The sequence below is a fragment of the Perna viridis genome, chromosome 8, assembly GCF_037379345.1.
Source record: "Perna viridis isolate PV_CMFRI_1.1 ecotype Kerala chromosome 8, ASM3737934v1, whole genome shotgun sequence".
NCBI classification, from domain to species: domain Eukaryota; kingdom Metazoa; phylum Mollusca; class Bivalvia; order Mytilida; family Mytilidae; genus Perna; species Perna viridis.
Window position 1 is genome coordinate 13,668,002 of NC_142452.1, and position 27,218 is coordinate 13,695,219.

The 27,218-nt window shown below is 32.5% G+C and overlaps 2 protein-coding genes across 5 annotated transcripts in view; one reads left to right on the forward strand and one right to left on the reverse strand.

The window, feature by feature from the left end:
* Positions 1 to 7,197: 7,197 nt before the first annotated feature.
* Positions 7,198 to 10,808, forward strand: LOC148609415 (uncharacterized). Its single transcript, XM_088542507.1, has 3 exons — positions 7,198 to 7,321; positions 8,360 to 9,110; positions 10,505 to 10,808. Exons 2-3 carry the CDS (start codon positions 8,376 to 8,378, stop codon positions 10,619 to 10,621), a joined length of 852 nt encoding a protein of 283 aa, XP_088398633.1. The 5' UTR covers positions 7,198 to 7,321; positions 8,360 to 8,375; the 3' UTR covers positions 10,622 to 10,808.
* Positions 10,809 to 10,925: 117 nt separating this feature from the next.
* Positions 10,926 to 27,218, reverse strand: part of LOC148609416 (receptor-type tyrosine-protein phosphatase alpha-like) — a 36,900-nt gene continuing 20,607 nt past the window's right edge. For all 4 annotated transcript variants that reach the window (XM_088542493.1, XM_088542492.1, XM_088542494.1 and 1 more), the window contains 13 exons: positions 24,849 to 24,885; positions 24,526 to 24,623; positions 23,613 to 23,741; positions 21,772 to 21,920; positions 21,316 to 21,451; positions 18,708 to 18,857; positions 17,979 to 18,078; positions 17,059 to 17,132; positions 16,125 to 16,253; positions 15,555 to 15,677; positions 14,927 to 15,063; positions 13,965 to 14,100; positions 10,926 to 13,385 (listed from right to left, as the gene is read on the reverse strand). In XM_088542493.1, coding sequence (XP_088398619.1) covers positions 13,314 to 13,385; positions 13,965 to 14,100; positions 14,927 to 15,063; positions 15,555 to 15,677; positions 16,125 to 16,253; positions 17,059 to 17,132; positions 17,979 to 18,078; positions 18,708 to 18,857; positions 21,316 to 21,451; positions 21,772 to 21,920; positions 23,613 to 23,741; positions 24,526 to 24,623; positions 24,849 to 24,885 — 1,470 coding nt within the window. In that variant the 3' untranslated portion in view covers positions 10,926 to 13,313. The remainder of the gene's footprint in view (positions 13,386 to 13,964; positions 14,101 to 14,926; positions 15,064 to 15,554; positions 15,678 to 16,124; positions 16,254 to 17,058; positions 17,133 to 17,978; positions 18,079 to 18,707; positions 18,858 to 21,315; positions 21,452 to 21,771; positions 21,921 to 23,612; positions 23,742 to 24,525; positions 24,624 to 24,848; positions 24,886 to 27,218) is intronic.

Below are 27,218 nucleotides of genomic sequence, written 5' to 3' on the forward strand. Positions count from 1 at the left end.
TTATTGCTAGTGGCTCTGTATTGTATTATTATTTTTGTTTTTATATTGATATTCATCAAAAGTTGTTTCCTTCGTATCATTTCTATACTAGTGGAGACTTAAAAATATAATTATATTAAATTAGAAAGCCAGAAAATGTGAACAGGGTCAGTGTGTATTTTAATTAAAAACAATGGTTACGTTCCACAAGGATTTATAATGCTTATAAAACACTCTGGTCAAAATTCGAAAACTTATCGATTGATTTATAAAAATGCAGCATAAACATACAAGGCCTTCTTTTTAAACTTTGAATTTAGGCAGATAATCTATGTAAGCAGTGTATGGAAAATGGATAAATAAGAAAAACGGAAACGGGTGATTTATATCAAAGAGGCAACCGCGCCAAACAATGCAAAAATAGTGAAAGGCAGTTGTTGAACCTCTTATGAATGGCAAGAGGTTTCCTATAAACCGGAGTCTGCCATCGACTGCCCCCTGAAGCGAGAAATATAACGGTTAAGTAATCATAAACAAACCAAAATTCAATACCACCCAAGATTAACATTGGCACAACAATCCTGACTTGCACGAAAGATGCGGGGATTAGATTAGTTCTTAACTTACCTCTTACAAATGCAGAAAACAAAATAAACGATACATTGAAAATGATCTGCGTCAAATGTAAGAAAAAAAGAAACAGGCAACATAACAAACCATGGACAACTAACTGCTGCAATTCATGACATGTCAGCTGCAGACCTCAGGCGAGCTGTTCGAAAGAATATTCCTCGCAATAATGCACACATAAATAAAACATATCAAATGAATAAATGATAGGTTAGAAAAGGTGGGGGAGAAACATTCAGCTCAAGAAGCGAAATTAAAATATGAAATGAAATTAAAATAAGTTAGTGAGGTACAAATTAATGTATATGGGTGGGTACCAAATTGGTCAGACCGTCATTGGTCCGTGTGTTACATGTGTTACACCATTATTTTGCTAAAGGTATAATAAAACTATTAAGGGGAACCAGTCGCCTGCACATACCAGAAAGTAGTCCATAAAAAAACAAAGTAGTTCTTAGGATCCATTGTATATTTTTTGTGATTTAGCCGGTATATGCAAACTTGGTATCATCTGAAAGCTTATCATGCCAGGTACACACTGAATACAACAGTTTTGAACTCTGATGTAGAGAATAATTTGTCAGAGTCTAGATCTTAAGCCCACTGATTTCTTAAATTTCCAAAAGGAAAGTAGTATTTTAGTACCTGTCTACTTTCACTTCACCGTTCTTTCTTAGAAGCCATTAAAGGTATGCTGCAAATTTTATGAGAGAGTCTTTAAAGGGTCCCCTCTATGATAAAACCTGTTAAAGTTCATTTTAACAAACTTTAAAAAAGATTGGGACCTTGAAAATTGCTTAATTCAACATAGAAAGTAATGGGATTTTTAATAGTGGTTTTACACCTAAATAAAACGACATCCACCATTTTTCTGAGGTGCAAAACTGTCTAGACATGAAAAGGCGTAGAATGTGTCGGAATGAACCTTTCCCTTTCTATGTACAAATATCTGCACCCTAAATCCGGAATCCTCCCCCTTTTTATGTATAAACTGCCATGACTTGTAAACCCCTATCTATTGCTTTGAGTAATATATTGAATTATTTACAATTTAAGAATTCATTATGTTTCTTTTCACTGGGTGGAGCAGAACTTTCAGAAAATTAAAGGGTAAAAAAAACGACTGGATCATCAATTACAAACAAACAGGAAATGACATTTTCACACATTTAGAATGACTTTCGTCTGTGACAACATCCCTTCAGCACATGCGTATGGAGTGTTTATATCTCAACTCATACGTTATGCCAGAGCTTGCCGAAACTACGCAGACTTTTTGTATCGCGCTAGAACTCTAACAAATAGGATTCTTGATCAGGGTTATATTGCTACAAGATTGAAGTCATCACTACAGAAGTTTTATGGTCGTCATCATAAACTCGGGGATCGTTATTGTGTATCCATCTGCACCATGAAAACTGATTTATTCAACGGGCCATAGTTTTCCGTTCCTTGTTTGTCTACCCCGGACTTGACTGTTTATGAGCTGCTCGGTGGGTGCTTCTAGAAAAGCAGAGGACGTTTACCCTACCGGTGCACCTGGTCCATGATCCCAGTTTTTAGTGGAGTCCGAGTTGCTCATTAGCTTTTGTTACTTTGTATGTATGATTTAAGTTACTTTATGTTCTTTGTTGTGTATGTCTGTTTTCCATGTCTGGTCTTTGACACTGGATTACATTCTTTTGATTACCGCTATAACCTTAGTTCCCTTGATTACTCTTGAAAAATGTTGTACAAAGTCTGAAAAAGCTTATAGTATACATGTAGTTGTCTTTTTTTATTACATTTTATGATAAAAAGTTCTGTTCGAGAAAAATGCACAGTTCGGATAGTGTAAATGAAGCCTTCACATAAAAATTCATTTGAGTGTCTGTCTGTCTGTCCGTTCGTCTCCTGGCGTTTTTCATTTGATAAACCTAACTTTGTTCGATTTTGAGCTAGATAAAAAAAATGTTTTCAGAGTTAGCCAAATACCACTTCGATAACCTACTTGCATTATTGGGCGTAATTAGATAAAAATATACCTTTTCCGTATATGCATCAGAAGTGATTGTTTAAACGCTATATCGTTTACACTACGTCGCAAACCATTTATCGCACCCTAGACCTATACCTCTTACCCTATATAGCACCCTTTCACGACTATACTTAAAGTAAAGTTATTATATGATATAATGAAAATGACATGTCAAAAAATCTGTATCACATGTGGTATCTATAAACGACCTGTATCACGTGCACTCATCGGGCCGATGGCCCTGGGTGTGATATAGGGGGTTTGGGTTAATACCGCATGTGATACGGGTTTTAACATGTTATATTCAGTATATTGAAAGAAAAGTTATTTGAGTATAGTAAGGGATTTAAGTACATTTGTACTTCTCCGTTTAAGAATCGGGCAGAATGTATTTAAGATGAGGCAGATGAAGGAAACAACGCAGAGATTTTATTGCATTAACCAATTAATAATACCTAATAACCACCAGAAATAGCCATCAAAGTGTTTGTTAAATTTGACCTTTAAGATATTGATAGTTCAAATTCAGTTGAAATACACTATGGAAAAATGGCAGAAAACAATTCCCGCACCCTTTCCCTATATAAGCAGTCAAAAAAATATCTACGTCACAGATGCTTCAGGATAAACTTAAATAGCTTTTTGTTGTTTTCTAGATGTACTGAATATATTTTAAGCAAAAATGACTAAATTGGGGATAAGATTTGTCACCCATTGTCTGATTCTTACACAGAAAGGTACTTAAATAAAAATTGAAGAATTTTCGAAGAAGCTAACAAATGCGCAATTTGATCTATTCATATTAATGTAAAGACCCCCCACAAAAAACAAACCAAAACAAAACAAAAACAAAAAGACAAAAAACTAATGTAAATAAGTACTGTAGAGGAACTTATATTTATAAAAGTTTCGACAGAGTATTAAAAGAGAAAAAGACAATAGCAAGAAAGATAATCGAAATACAAACTTGACAACAATCTCCACATAAACGTGTTCAATCACTTATATCTCCTAAACATCAACGGCAGTGTAACGTTCTTGGACAATTCATCATCATTTCCAAAATATTGGATATTTCAGAGATAATGGGATCTTTGAGATACGATGTAATTTTTACGTTTTTTTCGCGATAACAATATATTTTACCGAGATTATGAAATAGTAAATCGAAAATCTCCATTAAATAAAACGTAACAACGCTGAGAGTGAAATTCAGGTGTATTGTGTACACCCAAGGGTAAGTTTTCAAGTTATCTAAAGAGGCACCACCAAGTAAGAGAACTATTGTACATTTGTATCTTATCCGCTTAGGTGTCATACTTTTTAGCCTTGCATTTTCTAGCGGTGTTTGATTCTTTTCCTAACTTTTAAATTGGTTTTATGATACACATGTAAGTACAACAATGCATAACGCCAGCAGAAAGTCCTGTGTATTCACAGGACGTTACACAACGTTCAATTTCTTTTTTATCTGATCCTTGGAAGAGATTAAAAAATCTCACATGGTTCATATGGTTGAAAATATAGACAGCATTGTCTCAAAGGTGAGAAAAAAAGAATGTTCACATTGCTACATGTATGAATATAAATATATTTGTCTCAAAAAATGAGAATGTTATATCAATATCTTCTTTCAATTGATAACAACACGCATCCAATTTTTTCGTTATTTCGCAAGAATAAAAAAAACATAGAAAACAATCGCACTACACAAATCCCTCAGACTTATTTTTACCGTTACATTTGTGGCTGGCTTAATTTCATTACTTCTGGAATTTATAACATGCCTTTTCACACTCCTTTCCGGAAAGCATTGTGCGATATGAAAACGTTTTAAAACTTTATCATCTCAATGAAAATCAAAATATAAACAGAAATACTGCATATTACAATGTCGAAGGAAATTAATTCGAGGAATAACAAAATGGTGAAGGAAGATTGATTTCTATCCTTAGATTTGTGTCCAACACGGCGCACAAGGATATGTGTGAGTAACCTAGATACTGGGATTTTAATGGATAGTGACTATACATTCAATAATAATGCTACATTAGCGCTAAACTGCCACACTATTTAGGAATTCTTTCAACTCTAAAATAAAACATACATATAAGTTCATTGTTTTTACTTCATAATTAGTATTTGTCAATGACTTCACAAAAACAAGCTACATAATTTATCTGTGACTCGTATAAAGTTTGCCTAAAAAGGCAATTTCCTTATAACATTCGTCATTTCCATGATAATACAGAAATGCAAAATAGTACAAATTTTTATTCCGACAACTTCCTGCAACACTACATCATATTATGGGCCAGATGACACAAAGAACTTCAGTATCTTTAGTTTTTTCAATAACAACTTAAAATCTCAAAATAATTAATGTCCAATAAATTATGAAACAGTAAACGCCTTTTACTTGACCTTGCATTCTCACTTCAATTTTTTCCTATATACTTTTCATTCAAATACTAGATTTTTTACTTATGGATTCTACATACACATATACACATTCTACATACACATATACACATTCTTCATATTTTATTTTGAATTAGTAAGTAATTGATAGCTTTGTTGTGATTGAAGATTTAGCTACACCTGTGTGCACTATTTATAGTGTTCACTCCTGTCGTACTCATGGGAGATGGTGTTAAAAAGTTTAACCAGTTTAAAGAATACACATATATACACTCCAACTAGTGTTTTCTAGTTATCATCATGAATTTTCAAGAAACTTACTTGAAGGTTCAAGTTATTATCTTAAATTTTCAGGAAAAACCCCGAAAAAATAAAAAATACGTGGCCGTTTTCGGGTTTCGTACATATTTCCTTTGTAAATTAAAATATTAAAAAAATCATTGGTCTTTTTCTCACAAAGACTTTCATATTTTCTGCTATAAATAACTTTGAGTTAGCTTTTGCGCATGCGGTTCCTGAGACATAATGAACAAAACAAAGGGAATACGGAAAGTGTAACTATATTCAACTTTATTGTCAAGTGTTATTTAATAAACAAACTTGGTCGAATATTTAGGTATAAATAGTTACTATCACACCAAAGTATCAAATAAATAGTTACTATCTCACCAAAATATCAAACAAATAGTTACTATCTCACCAAAGTATCAAACAAATAGTTACTATCACACCAAAGTATCAAACAAATAGTTACTATCACACCAAAGTATCAAATAAATAGTTACTATCTCACCAAAATATCAAATAAATAGTTACTATCTCACCAAAGTATCAAACAAATAGTTACTATCTCACCAAAGTATCAAACAAATAGTTACTATTACACCAAAGTATCAAACTTACATGTACAACTGAGTGTTAAATATGCAATCACAAGTTTTGCCTTTGATTTAAATTCCAGCAAGTCAAAGGGTTGTTTTTTTGTAGGCCTTGATGACTTGTAGGCCTTAAGATTACATGTACACGTACAACACATCGCTTATACTTTGAATTCCCTTGAAAAGAGATAAACATTAGTTATTAAATGATTTTCTAATGACCTCTTCATATCGTCAAACAATATATGTCGGTACAACCCCACCTTTAGCACCTGCGCAATGTCTCTTTTCTTTCGCTGTTGCTTCGAGACAAAACGCTCTTTTAAAAACTTTTACGCGATGATTTAACGGTTGAGGGGTTATCTAATGGAAATTAATTATATAAATAAACGTGTTAATACATACGATGACATAAGTATACAAATTCCATACGTGGGAGGTTAAACGGAACAGCCGTTAATTCAGCTACGTCTAGGGAAATTTTGTCACAAAAATTACCTTATTTGTCATATTAGAAAAGAAATAATTCCTTCAAGGGGTAGATTTGTACTCATTTTAACATGGGCTTGGCATTTATATTATCATTTAACACCTCGCTGTCGCTCGGTGTTAAATAATTGAATATAAATGCCGTACCCATGTTAAAATGAGTACAAATCTACACCCTCCAAGAATTATTTCTTAAATCATGCATTCAAAACCGCGCAAAACCAAGAAAGCCGCCTTACCTACACTGAACCTGTTTTTGTGTTCAGGCGAGTTGTTTGACAAACATTAACGAAAACTAATTGAATGAATACGTAGATTTTATTAAGGTGACAAAGAATGACTATTTATTTACAATTTTTATTTTATAAATTCTACTTCGAGTTGCTTCACATCATGTTGATTTAATTCGGCTCAGTAATGTAAATGCAAATATTATTTTGAATTCATTTTGAAATATTTATACAACAAGTTTCATCCTTAATCGAAGCAAAACAATAAAATTTTGTGCGGAAGAAATATTGTGCAAAATAGCATTTGTATTAGTGGCCATATAGCTAGTAACTTTTTTCTTGCGTTACTTCACAAAAAACACACATTAAAAATATATTATCTAAAATAATTTCAATGCACAGTATTCTATGACAACGATAATGAGAAATCATACATGTAAACTTCACTTCCTATGATTTTAAATCCATTAGTCTTAAACCAAGGATTATCTCCCGTTTGCCATTACCAGTCACTGTATAGATTTCCGATATTTCCCGACTAATTGCAACATTTCTACAATATTGACTCTTACAGTGTTGTAATGCTACAGTTCTCCATTGACAATCATACATATTTAATGAGAACCATGACTGTCGAGTGGGACGATTTGCAGGGAAACATACAACAGACCAAAAAGGTAGTACGTCTTTTAGCCATTTTTATTTTGTACAAAATTCATCATTCAGATATGTCCATAGAAAACACACAGCACAGTATTTAGATAGCGTTCACTTGCGTCAACATTTACCAATAATCGATTTTGACCCTATTTAACGATTCAGTTTAAATCACACTGGAAACATTCCGTTACATTGGTACTGATTTATGAATGAATGAGCAAGAATTTAATGAAAGAATACCTTTGCATAGAACGCAAGAATCATTTCTAGATTCCTAGAAAAAAATATCATCAAATACATTTGTAAACTTTTAAAACAAAAAGGTACTTTACTTATGGTAATTCATATTATGCTTCGTCTATTCTGATCGACATCTACATTGGCTGTCGATTGTTGCCCAATTCGAGTACTACAACCCCTATATATAGTGGCTGTTTGATACACTTCTGGTTAAGGGGCAAAATTCCTTGCGAATATACAAATTGCATGTCAAATCGGCCCCGACCGCCAACTCTTTTAACTATTAAACTACTTTGTATATCGAAATTGAACGTTAATGAAATTGAAATTTATGTCAATCGAAAGTCAAATGATTATCAAACAAATGTGGAATAAGTAACCAACTTCACATTGCTCATCTACATTAGTGTTATTAAAATGTTCTAGCAGCAAAGTAAATCATATTCAAATTGCATTTTGTTCATTTGGGCAAGAGACAACACAATAGGAAGGTTCCTTACTATTGTACTCTGCTCAGAACATAATCTTTTCTCATGAATCACATAAATATCTTTTTGCAATAAGATTTGACAAACATAATCAAGTATACATCCATCAAGGGACAAAGAGAAAGTACATGTGTATTTGTGGATATTGACACTGGCTATAAATACCAAGATAATTATAATTGTATCTACTCGCTCCACATTTTAAGTCGAACTTTATTATTTTTAAAATTTCGTTAAGAACCTAGTAATATTATGCACAGCATGTTCATATATAATGTTATGAATGCATAATTAAGTAAAACTTATGATAGAGATGTTTGCTTTTAGACACGCTTTGGATAAAATGGATGACGTTTTGAACGAACAACCCACACAATGTTTTGTTTCAAGTTCAAAAGATGAGGAGACGAATCCAAAATCATCGTTAACTGACTGTGTAGACGAAGGCAAGAAACAAAAGGAAGATCAAACATGTCTAGAGGTATCCGAATGTAACTGTCAGGCTAAAAGTGAAGACGAAACAAATGACGATGGGTTTGTGGTAGTGAAGAACGGTAGAAATTCTGATGTTTTAGAAAATGAACGTGAAGGAGTTCAAGATGAAATAAACAAAGGTACAAACGAAAGTGACGACGTAAAGATATTCTCAAGTTATAGAAGTGATGGTTTTCCTGCACATAACCAATTAGAAAACAACGAACATAATGTGACTGAAGTTACGTCAGACTTTGGCGACGAGTACGACGAATCTGAAGAGGAATCGAATGAACATGAACATTTCATTGCGTCAATTTATTCATGTCCAACATGTGGCTGGAAACCCCACATGGAAAAATGCTCTGTACATAGAGCTTTTCAGTCAGGGTTCTCGAATGGCGTTTATCAGTACCAAGGTATAATGCCAAGTCAAGCGCAGGGATATGCAAACTATACTTACTTTCATGGTTATGCTGCAGGACAGAGACCAATGTATCCGCCTGCACAAACTCAGCAAACGACAGGACGCGCAGCAGTTGACATGCGCTACAATCCTACAACCAATCAGGTTGCTGCTGTTCCTGTTAGTGCTAATATCCAGGTAAAGGAGGAGAAACTAATTCGCGATTTAGCCGTTCTCTCAATGACATTTAATTCATTAGGGACAAGTCCGTGAATTACTGGTAAAATTCTAAACTGTGGATCCCACACCCTTTAAAATCGTTCTGCATTCGTATGTTTGTGTGTACATTGTATGTGTTTGTGCATGTGTAGCAATGACAGGGTTTTTTCCCTTTAACAGTATATACTTATATCTCTTGAATAAGGTTGGGGCTGATTACTTTCAAATGTAATCGATTACATCGGAATTATATGTGATAAAAATGTAATCGATTACATATGATTAAGCATAAATTCAGGACAATCGATTACATATGACATTTTGTTAAAGTTATCATGATTACATATAATAACTTCAGATATGAATAAAAGAAATTAATTACTTCTTTGGCATAGAGGCACTGCATTGACATTTTTAGCAAAATAATTTATATAATTTTAAACATAAGAGATAATTCATGTATTATATATTTGATTTCAAGGCTGTGGTAAATACGATTTTTTATTATTGTCAATAGACAATTTCAATTGAAAATTTATATTTTACTCTTATTAGTAGACTAAGTTTCTGTTTAAGTTCACAAACAATTCTAAAACATAAAGGAAAGTTAATTACAAACAATACCATTGAGTAATATGTTTTGTTTTGATTAAGTACATCATTTTAATCTTTCTCGAGCAATTTCAATCTTTTAATTAAATAATGTCTACACAGATATCACATAGTACTTTTTTTTTGGTTTAATTGGAAAAAGGTTGTTTCTCTGAAGCAAAATAAAATGTATTATGATTATAATTTTAAGTATATAATTCCACAAACCAATATTTCTTTATAAACATTGGATCACGTCCTAACAAATTAATTTACAAAGAGACAACATTCTGTATATTCACTGATTGTTTCACATTTTTTATGTCAACATTAAATGTCTTTATTTACTGTGGTAGCAAGACAAAAGGGAATAAAAATCTAATACTATTATCTATTCAATAAAATGTATAAAAGTAAATCGAAATTTTCAGTCGCTAAAATTAATTTAAATGTGAAGTTTGATATATGAAGTAAAAACTGATAAAAGGTGAAAATATACCTTCAGAATCATTTTTTTTACAAAACCATTGTTTGTGTAAAGTAATCAAAAAGTAATTAAAAAATAACCATGGTTACACCACCTATTCACCCAGCAATCGAATACATATGATTACATGTAATCATAAATCACAAAATGAATAGTTAATGATTACGTATGAAATTGAATCAATTACTGCTGATTACGATTATCCCTTTAGAAGTACTATAACATCTTCTTTAAATATGATACATCTTCAACTTTTGTATCGATAGTGTGAAACTTCGCTTTAATTTTATTTCAGATAAATGAAAGCCTTGTAGAGACTGTTCAGCGAATGAGAAGGCGGACGTTTTGTCTTGGTATATTGGTAATAGTATTAGCGTTCGCTGTGATAACATTAGGAATTTTGATGTCTTGACTATTATAGACTACAAAGCTGAAGACTTGGTGTAGGATTGTCCATAGTTTTTAATATCATTTATTTTTTTCAACAAGTCTATTGAACTACAGGGCAAAAATCCAGCCCAAGAACATATTGTCTTCAAACTTTGTTCAATTCTTTGAAATGATTTAACAAAGTGTTGTATCCGATGTAATAGTAGTTATGAAAATAACTGAAAGACGAGCATACATATTATTCACAATCCAGATTATACAACTCCACATATAAATATATACACTTTGCTAGAGCAATAACAACTAATTTTATATAACTTTTTTTTATTGCCAAGCACAACTTGTTATCTTAATACAAAATCTACAATAATGTGACAAATACATAATTAAAATCATAAAAGAAAATATGTATCGTTACTACTGCAGAAACTTATTCTAAAATAATACAATGTAGCGATGAGGTACAAGAAATATAGAGACAAAATATCATTTCAAAAATATGTTTCATGTTTTGTGAACGTAAAAGTGTTTTGCAATCGTCACATTAAAGTTTTTGACAAACGTAGCGTCACGCTAGGTAGGAAAAAACAAGAATTTAACATAACATTTTTCCTAATTAGTCAATAAAAATCATATAAACTATAAAAAATAACAAAATAAAAAAAAAAAATGAAAACAGTCAAATCAGACAAAGGTAACACTTAAATCGAAAATTGCAAAGCAATCAGATTGTATATTCCGCAATACATTAAGCGGTTTCATTGACAAGTGTGTTTTACATGTCTAAATGGTTGATACAAAGTTTGATTATATAGTAGTACATTTTTGCCAAATAAATTCAATAGAAAAAAAAAGTCAATGGATACTTGACAAAGGCGAAGTAAATGTTGTATAGATTTAGATCATCAGAATAAGTAAACAATCGGAAACTGTACAAACAGGGGAATTGAATCATGGTGTACAAGTGGCTAGTACCGAACTTTATTGAACTAGAACGACTCATTCAGGCAAGGATCCGTATGACGGAATAACTGAACATTCAACAGAAATGTCAATGTACAATCAATGTTCCACTCACGTAGTGATTACAACCTACTGAAAAAGTATAGAAACACTTTGCAAATCGACTCATCTAATATTGTACAGTATTAAAACAATAAAATGAAATGATATATATATATATATATATAAAATACGACTCGTCCGTAAAATAATAAACACATTACTGTGTTAACATGTACTGTAAGAAGAATTTCTCTGCATGAATTTCGTAGTTAAGTGTTTTGTTGGATCATTTATTCCATATCTAAGTGTTTTGTTTTGTACATATCATATACTTTATATGTTACAAAATTACATAACAATCGTATTTTTTGAACTATTTTGCGCATATCTTACACCAAAGAATATTGGCCTTCGCCGAGTTTCATATTGCTTTTTCACGCTCGTGAAATACAATTCATGTATATGCTCGGGCCAATATTCACCAATATTCATGCAATAACCTTATAATATCATATGCCTTGGTATTCAGATTATTGATTTGTTATAATCGTAATGTGATATGACCATTTGAAGGAAGTCATTACTTAACAACACAAACATGTTCAGAACGAAAATTGATTCTTAAGCATATTTTGAACCTTCATTCAATGCTAAACCATTTTGATTAACTATCATGTACAAATACATGGCAAACAAACAATGGCATTACATTATGTTTTGTTATTACTTTGATTTCCTACGCAATATTTTACTGATTGAAACAATAAAAGCTGATGATAATTTGATGTGATTTAAAACACACTGTTTGATTGGTAAGTGTTTGTCGGTCAAGTCAGGTTATTTTGTATAACCTAATTTGATACAGTAAAACTGTTGAAGTTGATTGGTTATACTTCGAAATACGTACATTCGAAATCAAAGTACACGTAATATGTACGTTAAAACGACGGTATTTCTTAATTTCTGGTGAAAGCAAGTTAAAAATTGGTCAAAACTGATAACATGATAACAACTGTGTATATAACGATAGGGTATGAATACAAACTATTAGTGATAAGTAAATATCAACACCAATTGTGCCACTCATGACTTTCTGATTTTTCATGAAAGTTTTTTTCTAAACTTAACTCTATCATGACCTCATGAACAAAGTTTAGAAAATACACATTGTTTAACCTAAAAAGCAATTAGTTTTTAATGCTTAATTGTAATGCATATTTTCTCTTTGGAACGATTATTTGGATAAATCCTATGTAAATTGCCTTCTTTTGACATTTATAAACTAACGACAAAACAAAACCAAAACAAAACCAAAATAAAACAATTTTTAAACTGAATGTGTTCTAAAACATATAATTTGTCCCAGTTGAATACAAAAACAAAATTTGTACTATTTGGTGTATTACGAACAACAATCGCAAGTAAGCAGTTAAATATAAATGAAACTAATAAACGTAAGATTCATTATCTTCGTACAAACATCCTCACTAATTCCAACACTTCTTCTAGATAGAATAGTGTTTAGAACGTAAAAGGATAGAAATTAATAAAACAAACAAGACGAAAAGATTGATATACTAAACTTAAATTGATAGTAAATACCATTTTTATATATCTATATATTGTATTTGTTACAGCTTTTCTACAAACGGTTTCTACGGATAAAATACATGTCCAATTATTATAAGTCAAAAGTGTTCAAAGTAAACTTAAAAATTTGCATAAACATTCATTGATTCCAAGTAAAAGTTAACTGCTTCATATACTTTCCTATATTCTTCCTGTAATGAAAAAAAATATTACTTTTTGTTATCGAAGTCACTTATGAAACCGCTTTAATTAACAATCTTCTGGCGCAAACACGAAGAATAAGGAGTACAACTTACTCCCCCTAAAAAAAGCAACAAATACAAAATACAAAACAAATGTATGCTATGTTCACGGGGCTCAAAGGCAAATTAACTCCTTATAAATTACTCTTCAACTACGAGTATTTATGTTATTGATCAATGTTTGCATGTTTTTTTGTGAATGAACACAAGTACATTTTTTATCAAGTGATGGAACCTTGACCATGTGCCAAAAATATCTACCTCTACCCGGAAAGGTAATCATAGTTTTGTGTTTGGCCTATCTTATGGTGGTAAAATTTAAGATAAGTGTGTTTTCCTTATATATTTCTTCCATTTGAAGAGTATTTAACTTTTAACGACTTTATCGTTAATTACATCTTCATTTACTTTTCATTAACTGAAGCCAATATTAGATGCTTTGAAGGGTACCAATCCCATCCAAGCCATGACTGAATTTGCATGCATTTATAACACAATAAATATTTCAAGAACTTAAATTTAACTTACAAAGTTTTTAAAGAATTCTGGTCTTTTGAGTTGTAGTAACCTTGCTAACTGGAAGATGTCAGCATTCTCATCAATCGTCATACTAGACACCGCATTGGTAAAGGTACAGAACAGACCACATATACTAGCTCCGTCGCTGATAATGTAAAATGCAGTATTATGTTACGACTTAGTTTTCTGCCGTATGTATGCGTGGTTATGAGATATGATTTATTCAACAAGATTATCCATACTTAGTTCTTAAAGATAAGTTGATTTCCAACATTCTACCGTTTGAACACCGTGCAGGTCTTGGTGATAAAAGAATAGGCCTGCAGCAGCGCTAATCTTGTCGTATAAGGCGACTAAATAGTGCTCAGAAACCTAGCCGGGGGCTAGGCGCTCTGCCCACAGAGCAACTGGGATGTGTGCCCCAGGTGATGGAATGGGGTACCCCTGGCGTGTTACATGCTGGGGTTGTCAGGCTATAATACGGAAAACCTGACCGCAAACCATAGTGGTGCACCGTGTTGGGAAAGATGCCACGTTCCTCGCACGTTAAAGAACCCTGCTGTGGTATTCGATAGGAGTAGGAACCTTTGCGCTCCGCCACAGGAGGCTAAATTGTCCGATCTTACCCACCCCCCCTTTTTCCAGTGGCAATCAAAACTGGTCGACCCTATTATCCTTGTGACCCATCTTTTTTTTTTCATTTCATGTTCATTACATCATCCATTTCATGTTCATCGTCTGAATATAGCTGAAATATTGCTGCTCGGACGTTAAACCCCAACAAAAAAACAAACAAACAATCTACCGTTTGATAATAAAATCATCTTAAGCCAGCGACGAACGGCATTTTGATTAACAGTTAGTGTGCAGAAGAAAACAAACTACATTTGATCTAATCATTTTGTGTCATATATTAGTATTAAGCAATAATAATGATAAACAATTAGTCATTTACGTTTAACAATACTTACCTACTGACAACAGTAACAGGGCCTTCTGTCATACTGATCCGTGTTGACATCAGGTTTGTCAGTTTACATAGAATGTCTGCGTCCGGTAAGCCATCACAAACAGCTTGGTAAATAATAATGTCTTTTGATTTTGTGTCCTGTGTTGTAAAATATCAAAGCTGTTGTTTGAATATAAAACTAAATTTCAAGTGGAAGTTATTGTAAAAATGTTTTTTTTTTTAAATTGATTAAAATAACAACATTGTCAACCGTTCAGTAGAATACTATTAGTTGTATTTTTGTCAATAAAACAAACCCACGATTAGGGTTCAAATAACGATATAATCGATAATGTCTTAAATAGCGGGAATATGCACTACTTCCTAAATCACTAGTTTTTTAGGGTGCCGTTAAAAGTTCGAACAATAATATCCGCCAAAGTGAATTTGATTTATTCAGGTTTGGCGTCCTTTGCATGTTTAGGACAGCACAAATGACCAGTCCTCGCTCATAATCCGGTGTTGTCTATCTGCAACTATATAATTTTTGTTTTTGAGGTATTTTCTGTGTATTTTTTATCAAAATATAGTACAACAATTTTTGGCAGACCTACATAATTTAGATTTGTATCAGTAATAAACTTATATACCTTTTTGCTTAGTGTAAGGGACACAACTTTGATTCCGTGCTCTTCATCAACAGTATTTGTGATTTTTAAAGTATTGAGCCCAAGTAAGCCAGTTGATTTGGAAGTAGAATACACAAAATCAGCCTTGATGTTAAATAGACAATTAAAATAACATTAGCTACTCGTTCCTTCACTCACTGCGTGTACATGTATGTTCTAACAACAATCAATTTCACTGTCCGTTCAAGTGCCCTTTTTAGCACAATAGTGTAAGTGAACCATAATTCGGTTTACATTATTGTCAAGGTAGTATATGAAGAGTAAAACCTGAGTCTTCTTCAACGGTTAGTAGCTCTACATACAATGACTGAATGAAAATAATTCGTGGATCTTAATTAAATTAGACTGCAAAAATAAATTGATCATTTTAGGTAGTAAATAAAAAAAAATATTGATACATTATTTCGCTAAATTGTATCATACATCAACAATACAGTGACACTAATAAAAGAAACAAGAACTTTATCCCATATTTTTAAAAAGAAAAATGTTGTTCATTTTCATTTGGGTTGTAACAGTAAATTGACTGACCTCTGAATGTTTTGTCAAAAACAACACAATGGTAGAGGAATTATGGTCTCTGATCATCGTCCAGAAATCAACCTTTGTGTCTGGTAACGGCAGTTGTGTTGTTAAATACCCCATTAACGTTGTATAGGACTATAGATAATATAAATTTGAGAAAACAAATCACTATAAATTCTATTACATTTTTTTCCGTTTTAATGAACTGTTTTTGTAAATGTATTGACATATACTCTTTGTACATTGAGGCTTTAAGACATAGAATAAAAGTTAGCATGCTTGCATTTCATAAAAGACTTTCTACATCTATATCTTACAAGTAATAAGCTACAGTTTTGTATAAAACTTTGAAGACACATGCGTACTTTAACCATATATTTAATTTAATATGACAAAAATCAAACTAATGAACTATTTAAACTAAAATATTAATGAAAAGGCAATGATTATCATTAAAAAGTCGATTTTGTCAAATAAAACCCAAATACATAAATAACAAACTAGACTGTTGATTCAAGATGATTTCCATATGACAATGTACTTTTACTTTAGGGAAGTCATCTTTCAAATTTCCTTCAACAACCTCCATGATTTATATCTCAATCTGGTGTCTTCATTTCGGTCAATTTGGATATTCATTTTCTTCATTGCAAGCTTAGCTTTATTCTTAATTATGATACGAGGAACTAGTTTTTACATTAGACATTTTCTAATCATACAGAAAATTTATCGTCTTTTGTGTTTGAAGATTTACATATAGTGTTGTCCGTACCTTACTTAGAATTTATTTTAGAACTTATTTCATATCATATATCTTATTCGACACATCTGTTTTTATAATGTTTATAATTAGCGTCAGCGGAAGAGCTTTTCTATTTTTTGGTGATGTTCAACGATTAACATTTAAATCATCTAGTCCTACAAATGTATTACTATTTACCGGTACTCGAACAGCGTTGATATAATCTGTTCGGCCTTTTTCAAAAGACGTCAGATACACCCTATCTTTATCAGCTGAAAAAAAGAAAACAGCATTTCTTTTTTACAAAAAAAAAAAAAAAAGAAGAGTGAATAACATATATACGCAACTATACTCGACGTCACATACAGTACATTGTCGATTTGAAGCTCTATTTTTTAAACTTTCGGGACTTACCGCTACTTGTCTCTCTTTTATTTAATCTGAAGATAGTTCGCATGTATGCATGCCGTGATAGTTCCACCGAGTCGTTTATTGGCTGAAATCGTGCGTAACAAATCCTTACGGAAAAATCCTATACTAATATCCGCCATGTTGGTTTCTACGGGACGATCTGTTTACCAACGAAGTTCGTAAGTTCCCGTCGAACTCCGGTGACAATCGTCTGCTTGCTCAACTTCTCGGTGTTGTACGATGTTCGCGTAGAATAAATCCGAGATATCCGAATTAACGCCGAAATGCATTTTGGGTTCTTCGGTTTTTGGACAAACCATTTAAACGTAAACAACATCTCCTAGCAACACGATCACTGTTAAAATGGCCGACTTTTGACAATGTAAATATTGGGACAGAGAATTAAAATCTGACCGGAATTTAACGATTCAATGTTAAGGGAGAAGCCGTTTGGCTAAACGAATGAGCAAGTCATTTAAGACAATTTAAAACACGGTAGGTGTCAATAAAGTCGTAGAAAATATTTTTATTCAAATTTTAACTGTATCTTATTTATGTAACGCCGAGTATAGAGTGTATGCGATACTGAGTTGCATACATTTGTACCAGAAAAAAATCGAATATAATATTTTTGTTACTTTGGAACTTATTGATGATATCAATCATATCACTATAATCACAAACAATTGAAATAATTTTGGTTTTACCTGGCAACACAGAATGATTTCGGTTTTTATTCTTGTTTTCAGGACTTGTCGCAAACACATGCTCTTTATTGGAATCTTCCAATTTCTTTTCTTCTAGCATCTTCAATTTAGTTTAGAATTAAATATTATTAATTTTTGATATTCTAACATAGTTTTCCTTGATAACGTATCTACATAAAACTCAAATATTACACTAAGCATTTTACATATACATACACATATAAAACTAAACGCAATCATAAAAAATTAAACACGATTAACAGAAAACATTCATGAACTTAATATTTTGTGATGCCAGTTTGTATTGCAGCATACCTGAAACAGTTAGTCGTATTTGAAGAAAGAGGTTTTGTGTGCCTTAAAAATTCGTTTAAACAACCACTTCCATAAAGATATGTAGGATCCTTGGTGATGTTTCCAACTCTCCAGTGGTTGTATAAATTTTACCATGTGTAATAAAGATTTCTCCCTTTGACCGTTACCTAGCGCTTTACAGTTTGTTTATTTTGCTGTAACTTTTCATAGCTAAAACAATTAAACAAAAACCTTTATAATTGATACAATATACACCAATCAGGAATATGCTGAGGAAAGACAAACTTATATTTTTGATTTTAATAAAAAATATATATATTGTGAATTTTGCTATTTTTAATATTCGCCTGATTTTTAGACCTAAATTTTATCCTTGAAGGAATGAGGCATGTGATTTTATGTTACTTATGTTACCTTGAATTCTTCTCTAAGTATTTGATGATTAGTTGGTCTTTTGTCTGACACTATGTCTCTCCATACCATACCAAAATAATTCTTACTAATGTTCCTGTCTTTCATCGTAAACGCTTCATGTAATGCACGGTGAAGGCACACATACTGCTCCTAGAAAATATAACACTATAATTGTTTAAAATATAGAATTAAAAATTAAGTAATATCCAGTATAAATTCTAAAATGTTGCTCCTTTTTTCAGAAATAAATTGACTGACAACTTTCTCAACCAAACTACTACTGGCAAGAATTTAATCAACTAAATCAAATTTAAATAAGGGAGCCAACAAAATTACCGAACCCTAATCCTATCCATACATGTTATCAAGTCAAGTCCAAATTAGACCTGGCAAAATAGATATAATACCACCGGAGAAGCTGACATCGATATTTGTTTCAATTTCCTGAAGAAGCGCTGGACCAGCACTCTGCAGTTCAGTTTTTTTCGCACTTTTAGCTAGGGATGAAAAATGACATTAATGGAACCTTGAGGTTGCTGAAGTGATTGAAAATGAAGATTCTATTGTAGATAAAACACTTTTTTGAAAAGGGGAACTTCTAAAAGAATTTTGCAATATTTTATAATTTACAATGTTGAAGGGGTTTTTTTCAATGACAATTTGACTTCATAAGTAAGTCAAAGTTTTACCATGCTAAACTTGATAAGTGAATTACAAAGTGACATGCCCATATAAGGAAGGTTTTTCAAAGGAAAAAGTTTTGACAGTTTCAGCGCATGAAATTAAAATTAAAGATATATTGCTGGAAATTCGACATTTTTAAATCTGTTTTTATCAGTTTTCCCGCAAATTTTAGCATATTTTTGCATGGTTTCTATGGAAACCTTATTTGTTATGGGTGAATTTTTTCCAAGAAAATGGTTACTGCATTTTTAAGACCGTGGCTGGAGCTATTTCTAGATATATAAATTTACAGATGCATGACATGTTTAAATGTTACAGTGCATCAGATACAAGACCAAAGTTAGACAGGCTATTTGCTTCTGTTTGTGTACTATTAAAATATCATAAAACAAGGTTGCAACATGTTCAGCTTCCTTTTACATTACAATGTACATATGGTTTTGATTATAAGCAAATCATCAGCTGAAATAAAACAACAACATACGCACAATATTGGAATTTTACCACCAAATTAGACGACCTCAGTTACGCAGGTAATATCGCACTCTAATCCAAACACAAGGGAACAACTACAACAGACTATTAGCAAGCATTCACTGCCCTCAAGATCAGTGCTTCGAAACAATGATTATGATAGTGAATGCAAACGCAAACCCGGCAATCAATAGCACAGATCACAGATGATCAAGCAATAGAAGATGTAAAAATACTTACCTTTGAGCAATAATGACCAGGTCTGTAGGAACCATTGAAGATATCAGAAGACGACAAGCACTAGCCAAAATTACGTACAACAAGCTAGATCCCAATAGAAACAACAGCAAAATAAAAAAAATAGACTGCTCAATTCTATCATTATGTCTACCTTTCTGTGCGGAAGTTAAACATGGAAGATTACCAAAAGCGACGAAATCGTGATAGACACTTTCCTGCATAAAAAATTAAGGAGAAATCTGAAGGTCTAGGGGTCACAAAAAGGAAAAAAACGAAAATAATAGTAATAGAAAAGATCAGCACTATTATCAACAGTAGAAGGTGGAAATGTTTGGGACACTTTCTTATATTGAAAAATACCAGACGCGCCAAAGTATTGCTAACCTGGACAACAGAAGGAAAAAAAAGAAGGGTACCATAAGATTGTTTGTTGGGGTTTTACGTCCGAGCAGCAATATTTCAGCTATATTCAGACGATGAACATGAAATTGATGACAAAATGAACATGAAATGATGATGAAATGAAAAAGGGATGGGACACAAGGACAATGGGGTCGACAAACTTTGATATCCACTGGAAATAGGGAGAGAGGGGTAGGGTCGGGCAATTTAGCCTCCTGTGGCGGAGCCATATGGTTCCTACTCCGAGAGAATACCACAGTAGGGTTCTTTAACGTGCGCGGAACATGACATCTTTCCCAACACGGTGCACCACTATGGTTTGCGGTCAGGTTTTTCGTATTATAGCCTGACAACCACAGCGTGTAACACACCAGGGGTACCCCATTCCACCACCTGGGGCACACATCCCAGTTGCTCTGTGGGCAGAGCGCCCTAGCCCCCTGCTAGGGTTCTGAGCACTATTTAGTCGCCTTTTACGACAAGCTTAGCGCTGCTGCAGGCCTTTTCTTTTAACACTCGGACCTGCACGATACCACAATAAACATGGAGGAGAACTGTAGAACGCGAAAGCAAAGTTCTGCGATTTTACTAATGAACTGATGCAACCAGAGTGGCAGAGGACAGACGCATATGGAGAGGACTTGTAAATGACCCAATTCTCTTTACGGATAACTAATAAAATGTTTTATATGTAAACCACAAAATGAACCAGTCACAAATTAAATAGATATATTTGTAGATAAAAAAAGTACTATTAATTTTAATCTGATGTTTTATCCTTTGTTAAAGTACGTATTAGTGAACTTACTGCAGTTTGAACCATGTTCATCCTACTGTATCTCATCTTCTTTACAAAGGCAACAACGTCGATATATCCAGTTGTCTTTCCTTGTTCATACAAAGCATCCAGTCCAATATAAGTTCCAGTTCTACCGATACCGGCACTAACATATTCAAAATAAAGAAAGGTTAAATATATTCAAGAGAAACAGACCTGCAATTAGAAGGGGATGTCTCACATCTAGCATTTAAAATACACGCTTTGTCCCTGCTTTAGAATAGCACATTTATTTGTATTTCAACCATTGGTTGAAAACGAGTATCAAGTTCAAAACTTTTTTGCTTAAAGATTTTACCACCACACCATATTATACATTCATAATAAAGTAGACTGATACTTTAACATTTGTACATAGACGTTTATATAAATAATAAGGATCTTAAATCTTATATTTGTAAAAAAAAATATTGTAAAACATCATGCCTGCAGTGAACAAGTAAAGGACTTGTACTACAGTCCAACTGTTCTGACATGACATGCCGGTGGAACAATACCAGGTAGAGAGGGTCAGGTGTACCGTGGTCTGGCCATGACGTGAAGTGGTACTGTATAATGGATCTCTTTGCGTTTGTCTGGAAAAATGCATTGTTAATGTCAATTATTAAAGACAAATTTAACGTCGAAAAGTAATTTTTGTTTTGACGACTGAAATATAATTTTTTTATCACCTTGGAACAAAACCCCTAAAATTATGCGAAAGAAATTAAATGTTTTGTTGTGTATTTCCCGAAATGATTTGACAAAAAAAATGGGTTACCTAAAAGCGATGCAAACCATATCTATGTTTTTAATTCTTCATACTTTATGATTGATTGATTGATTGATTGTTTGGGTTTAACGTCCGAGCAGCAATATCTCAGCTATATTCAGCCGATGGACATGAAATGGATGATAAAATGAACATGAAATGAATGAAATGAAAAATGGGACGGGACACAAGAAAAATAGGGTCGAAAAAGTTTGATTGCCACTAGAAAAAAAGGGAGGGATGGGTAAGGTAGGGCAATTTAGCCTACTGTGGGGGAGTGCAAAGGTTCCTACTCCTATCGAATACCACAGCAGGTTTATTTCAACGTGGCAGGAACGTGGCATCTTTCCCAACACGGTGCACCACTATGGTTTGTGGTCAGATTTACCGTATTATAGCCTGACAACCCCAGCATGTATCACGCCAAGGGTACCCCATTCCACCACCAGGGGCACACATCCCAGTTGCTCTGTGGGCAGAGGGCCTAGCCTCCGGCTAGATTTCTGAGCACTATTTAGTCGCCTTTTACGACAAGCTTAGCGCTGCTGCAGGCCTATTATTTTGCCACCCGGACCTGCACGGGGCTCATACTTGACTTTATGAAAATGAATTATTCTCTGAATATCCCGAAGATGTCGAAATGCTAAAATTTTCGATCGACAACTTATGTGTCTACTGTGAATGAAGTATTTTAACAGACGGTTGGCATTCAAATAGGAACAGATTGTGCTCGACTCCTCCCTGGTCCATTACTTCACTCTTTCGAGGCTGCTTATATAGCTGTCTTTATTACAGAAGAAGGAAAACTTGTCCGATATAAAGATGACATCATGCTTTAACAAATGCTTGATTCGAGCTTCCACACATGCGATCTAACTCAAATTAACCAAAGCTTGCCGAAAGTACGCCGAAATTTAGTACAGTACTAGACTCCTTACACTTGTTTCTGGAACAGATAATGTTGCTACGAGATGAACGTCATCACTAACAAAGTGTAAGGTTTCGATCTGAAACTCAAGCATCGTTATTGTATATCCATCTACACAATAACTTGTTCACCACGTTAAGGTTTTCCTCTTTCCTTTACACCGGACGTAATATAAAGAGTTGAGATACGGTAGTTTATCAATTGGTCATATAATATTTGACAATCATTGGAGTAAATATTACCATAAGCTATCTTACTTTTCAGATAAACATGAATAAAAGGTTATTTTAGTCTGCATTTGACTATTTTTAATAAACCTAGTATGTTTCGTTTCAATGTTAATGTGACTTAATGAGCTCAAATGCTTTAACGTTTTGTTTTGTCACTCTAAACCCGTTTCATACATGTATTCGTATAACCGTCTATATATAAGCTCAATTATATCATGCGCCTTCTTTAATTGTGAGGTATTAAACATCGAAAAGAACTATTTAGTTTATAGTTGAGCTAATCATTAAAAAATGTTTACAGTGGTACAACAACTTTTTTCATTAGATAAATAATTGGGGATAAGAAAAACTAACTAACCGTTTTGTCTTCTACAGACATTAGTCTTGTGACATATGTAGCTCTTGTCTTTACAGATAACAAAGTTACAACCAGGTTTCCATGTGTCGTAGTCGTTTCTTCCTCCGGCCAATATCGTTCACATTTTCTCTAAAAAATATTTCAGAAAATATTTGCATATAGAAAAACGTTTGTTAAGACCTTAAAAATTACTTAATAAAACTACAGATTGAATTGAAACACTTCATAGTTGTTTATAGTACATTTCATTCTTGTTTCTAGAAAAGCAGAGGACGCTTATCCTACCGGCGCACCCGGTCCATGCTCCCAGTTTTTAGTGGAGTCTGAGTTGCTCATTTACTTTTGTTACTTTGTATGTATGATTTTAGTTACTTTATGGTCTTTGTTGTGTGTGTCTGTTTTCCATGTCTGATTTTTGTTCCTGGATTACATTCTTTTGATTACCACTATAACCTTGGTTCCCTTGATTACTCTTAAAGTACGGGTATCAAGTTTGTGACATGAAAACAAAACAGTAACACAAAACACCTTTGTGAACATAATGCACCAATTAAACATTCGAAATTAGTAAATTAACGAACAAATAAGTTTGAGTAGTTTAAATCCTATAATAACAATTCACTCTTTCAGAGCTTACTTAAAGGTGTTTGTGCACTATTTTTCATACAGGTTACATATGAATGGTGAATATGAAGCATTTCACCATAATTTTACAATAAAACAATTTCTATTAACTGTAAAACGATTTATTTGTTTAGTATATATTTAATATATATAATCAACACTAATCAGGACTTTTATAACTTGCAATGTCAATTATCCATACTGTAATTGACAAAAATGTTGGTGGAATATATTAAAAGTACAATAACATAAACAGTTTAAGTACTAAGTCTAAAGCAATATTTAATACCTTAGCTCCCTCTACCAAGTTTGTCAGCATCACTATTTTACTGATTTTCAGTTGCCATATCATCCTCCAGTGGTCTACCAGTGTTGTTTTTGTAGGTCCTTCATATTAGAATTGAACAAAAATAAACTTCGACTGATAATGTTTTAAATGATAAAACATAAATGTTTAAGAATCACAAACACTAATGTAATACTTCACACTATCATATCGATATTTACGAGATGAAAAAAAAATCAATAACTGATAATATCAACTTTATATTTAAAGAATATTATACTACAGTTTATGATAGAATGATATTGCGACAAACATATTTTACAAACCTTGGCATGCGATGTAGCGTTTTTCTTTTTCAAATCCCTGTAATGAAGTATTCTTTGATTAAAATTGCAGTTAGATAATATTAAGCCTATAATAAGGGAGGTATTATTAGTACGTAGGCTAATTTAACTCGCCATACACCCCCTCATAAACCAAAATATGATGTTCAGGTACCTTTATACCTTCCCCTAATGAATCATTATGTCGCCAAATTAAATTTAAGCACTGTTGTATTTTTAGTCACTTTTTGTTCCTCGCTGAGGAAAAAATCTTCATTTAAGACAATATACATTTTTTAGTTTGTCCTGCTATAAATCTTCCTAGTATCACATGACCAGCCAATCTAGTTGTGCCTGAAAAATCACAGTCCTCACCAGCAGGGATAATGAGGGCACATGTTAAATAAGATACAAAATATAAATCTCATTTTTACAACACTAAAACATTTGTGTTAATCTAAATCCAATATTAACACACCAATTAGTGTTGGTTTGCGCACAATTGGACAATACGACCAATGGTAACGCTTCGCCACCAAGGATAAAGGTCACGTTTTATTCCTGATCATAAAATTTGTGAAAACAATTGTACAATAGGTATTGGTGAGTTTCCTATACAGTTACTTAATTGCTTGTACTTCTTGAATATAGTGAGAAAGATATCGTGTAAACATGCATAATATAAAAGTACATTGAGTTTAAGTACTAATAAAATGTCTATGGACAATAACTAAAAAGTCATAGTCCTATTGATTAAACACATTCAGATAATTCAGCTTTCTGCATAATAAAACCTCAAAAAGCAAATTTAAAGGGGAAAAATAAAAAATATTGCATCTTAAAAAAAAAAAAACTTACACAATTCTCATTCACAGCATAACAACACTGTAACACTGATATTTTAGGTATTCATAGTTAAGATAATGATGTACCCGGCTTATAATATCATTTCAAGTGCTAAGATTTTCTTTCTGGGGTTAAAATTATTATAATACAGTACATGTATATGGTAGTTTCCTTTCGTCGTTTGTCTACCCCGGACTAGACTTTTTATGAGCAACTCGGAGGGTATTTCTAGAAACCAGAGAACTCTTTCCCTTCCGGTGCACCTGGTCCATGCTCATAGTTTTAAGAGGAGTCCGAGTTCTTTGTTGTGTATGTATGTTTTCATGTCTGGTCTTTGTCATTGGATTACATTCTTTTGATTACCGCTATAACCTTGGTTCCCTTGATTAGTCTTTCAAATGAACCTAAGTAATATGTGTTTGAACTTTTTCAAGTCCAATTATGTTTAAAAAATGCCATTCCAGAATTTAAAAAAAATACCTCAACATGAACCAAATTGTTACGTTTATGCATAGAAACGATGTTGAAAAACATTTCGGGTTTGAATAATTGATGCATTCAAGGCGATTATTTTTCATCTTAATAGTGACAATAATGACAAAACGGGAATTTTCGAATTTTCGAATTTTCTTAAATTTCACCTGTAATGGGCATTTTTGTATATTAAAATGAATTTAATTAGCATCTAATGTAGCTTTCTAATGAGCCAATGTAACGTATAATTCAACTAATTCATGACCGTTTATGTAAAAGAATGGTACCGCTGAAACCAATCAAAGATGCCCCAATATGAAAGAAAATGATTGTTTATAGCATAAATAAACTGTACACAGTGTCTTTTAACATTTCTTATGGAGATCGTTACGCATAAATTATGTTGTTAAGCAAAAACGACAAAATATCAAATAGGGAAAAACTTCAGAAATTCAGATTATTACTCAAGTTACAAGAATATTTTATTGTTTATTTCAAATATAACAGTTTTAACATAATTTTGTTTGATAACCTAACACATGAAATCTATGCGTTTTCAAGGAACCTTTTTTCTCATTCATTCAATTGAAAAACATATGTAAGATGTTTAAGTTGATAGGGAACTTTTAGTTGTCTTGAATCAAATTATTTTAATAACCATAAGATTAGTTCTTTCGTTGAAATAATTGAATACCTTTTTTATTTGGAATTTACAATGATTTCAGACTTTTTTTATTTTTTTACATCATTCTATTTTATTTTTCCTTGGATTCTGACCACAAATAGGGTCAATATCAAGATATATTCAAATAACCAAAATTGTCCCTGTGATCGGTAAAAAAAACCTGATTTTTACTGTAGTAACAAAAAATTAGTAATAAAAAATATTGAAAAGCATTTTTGGCATCTTCGCTCTAAAGTAAAATATTTCCAAAGTAGCACTTTTATAACCATTACAGCATTTTTTCCCAATTCTGTGATTTAACAAAGAACTAATCTTTTGATAATGTAAGATGGTTGATGTGCTTTTGAGTAAAAATGTAGCATTTATTG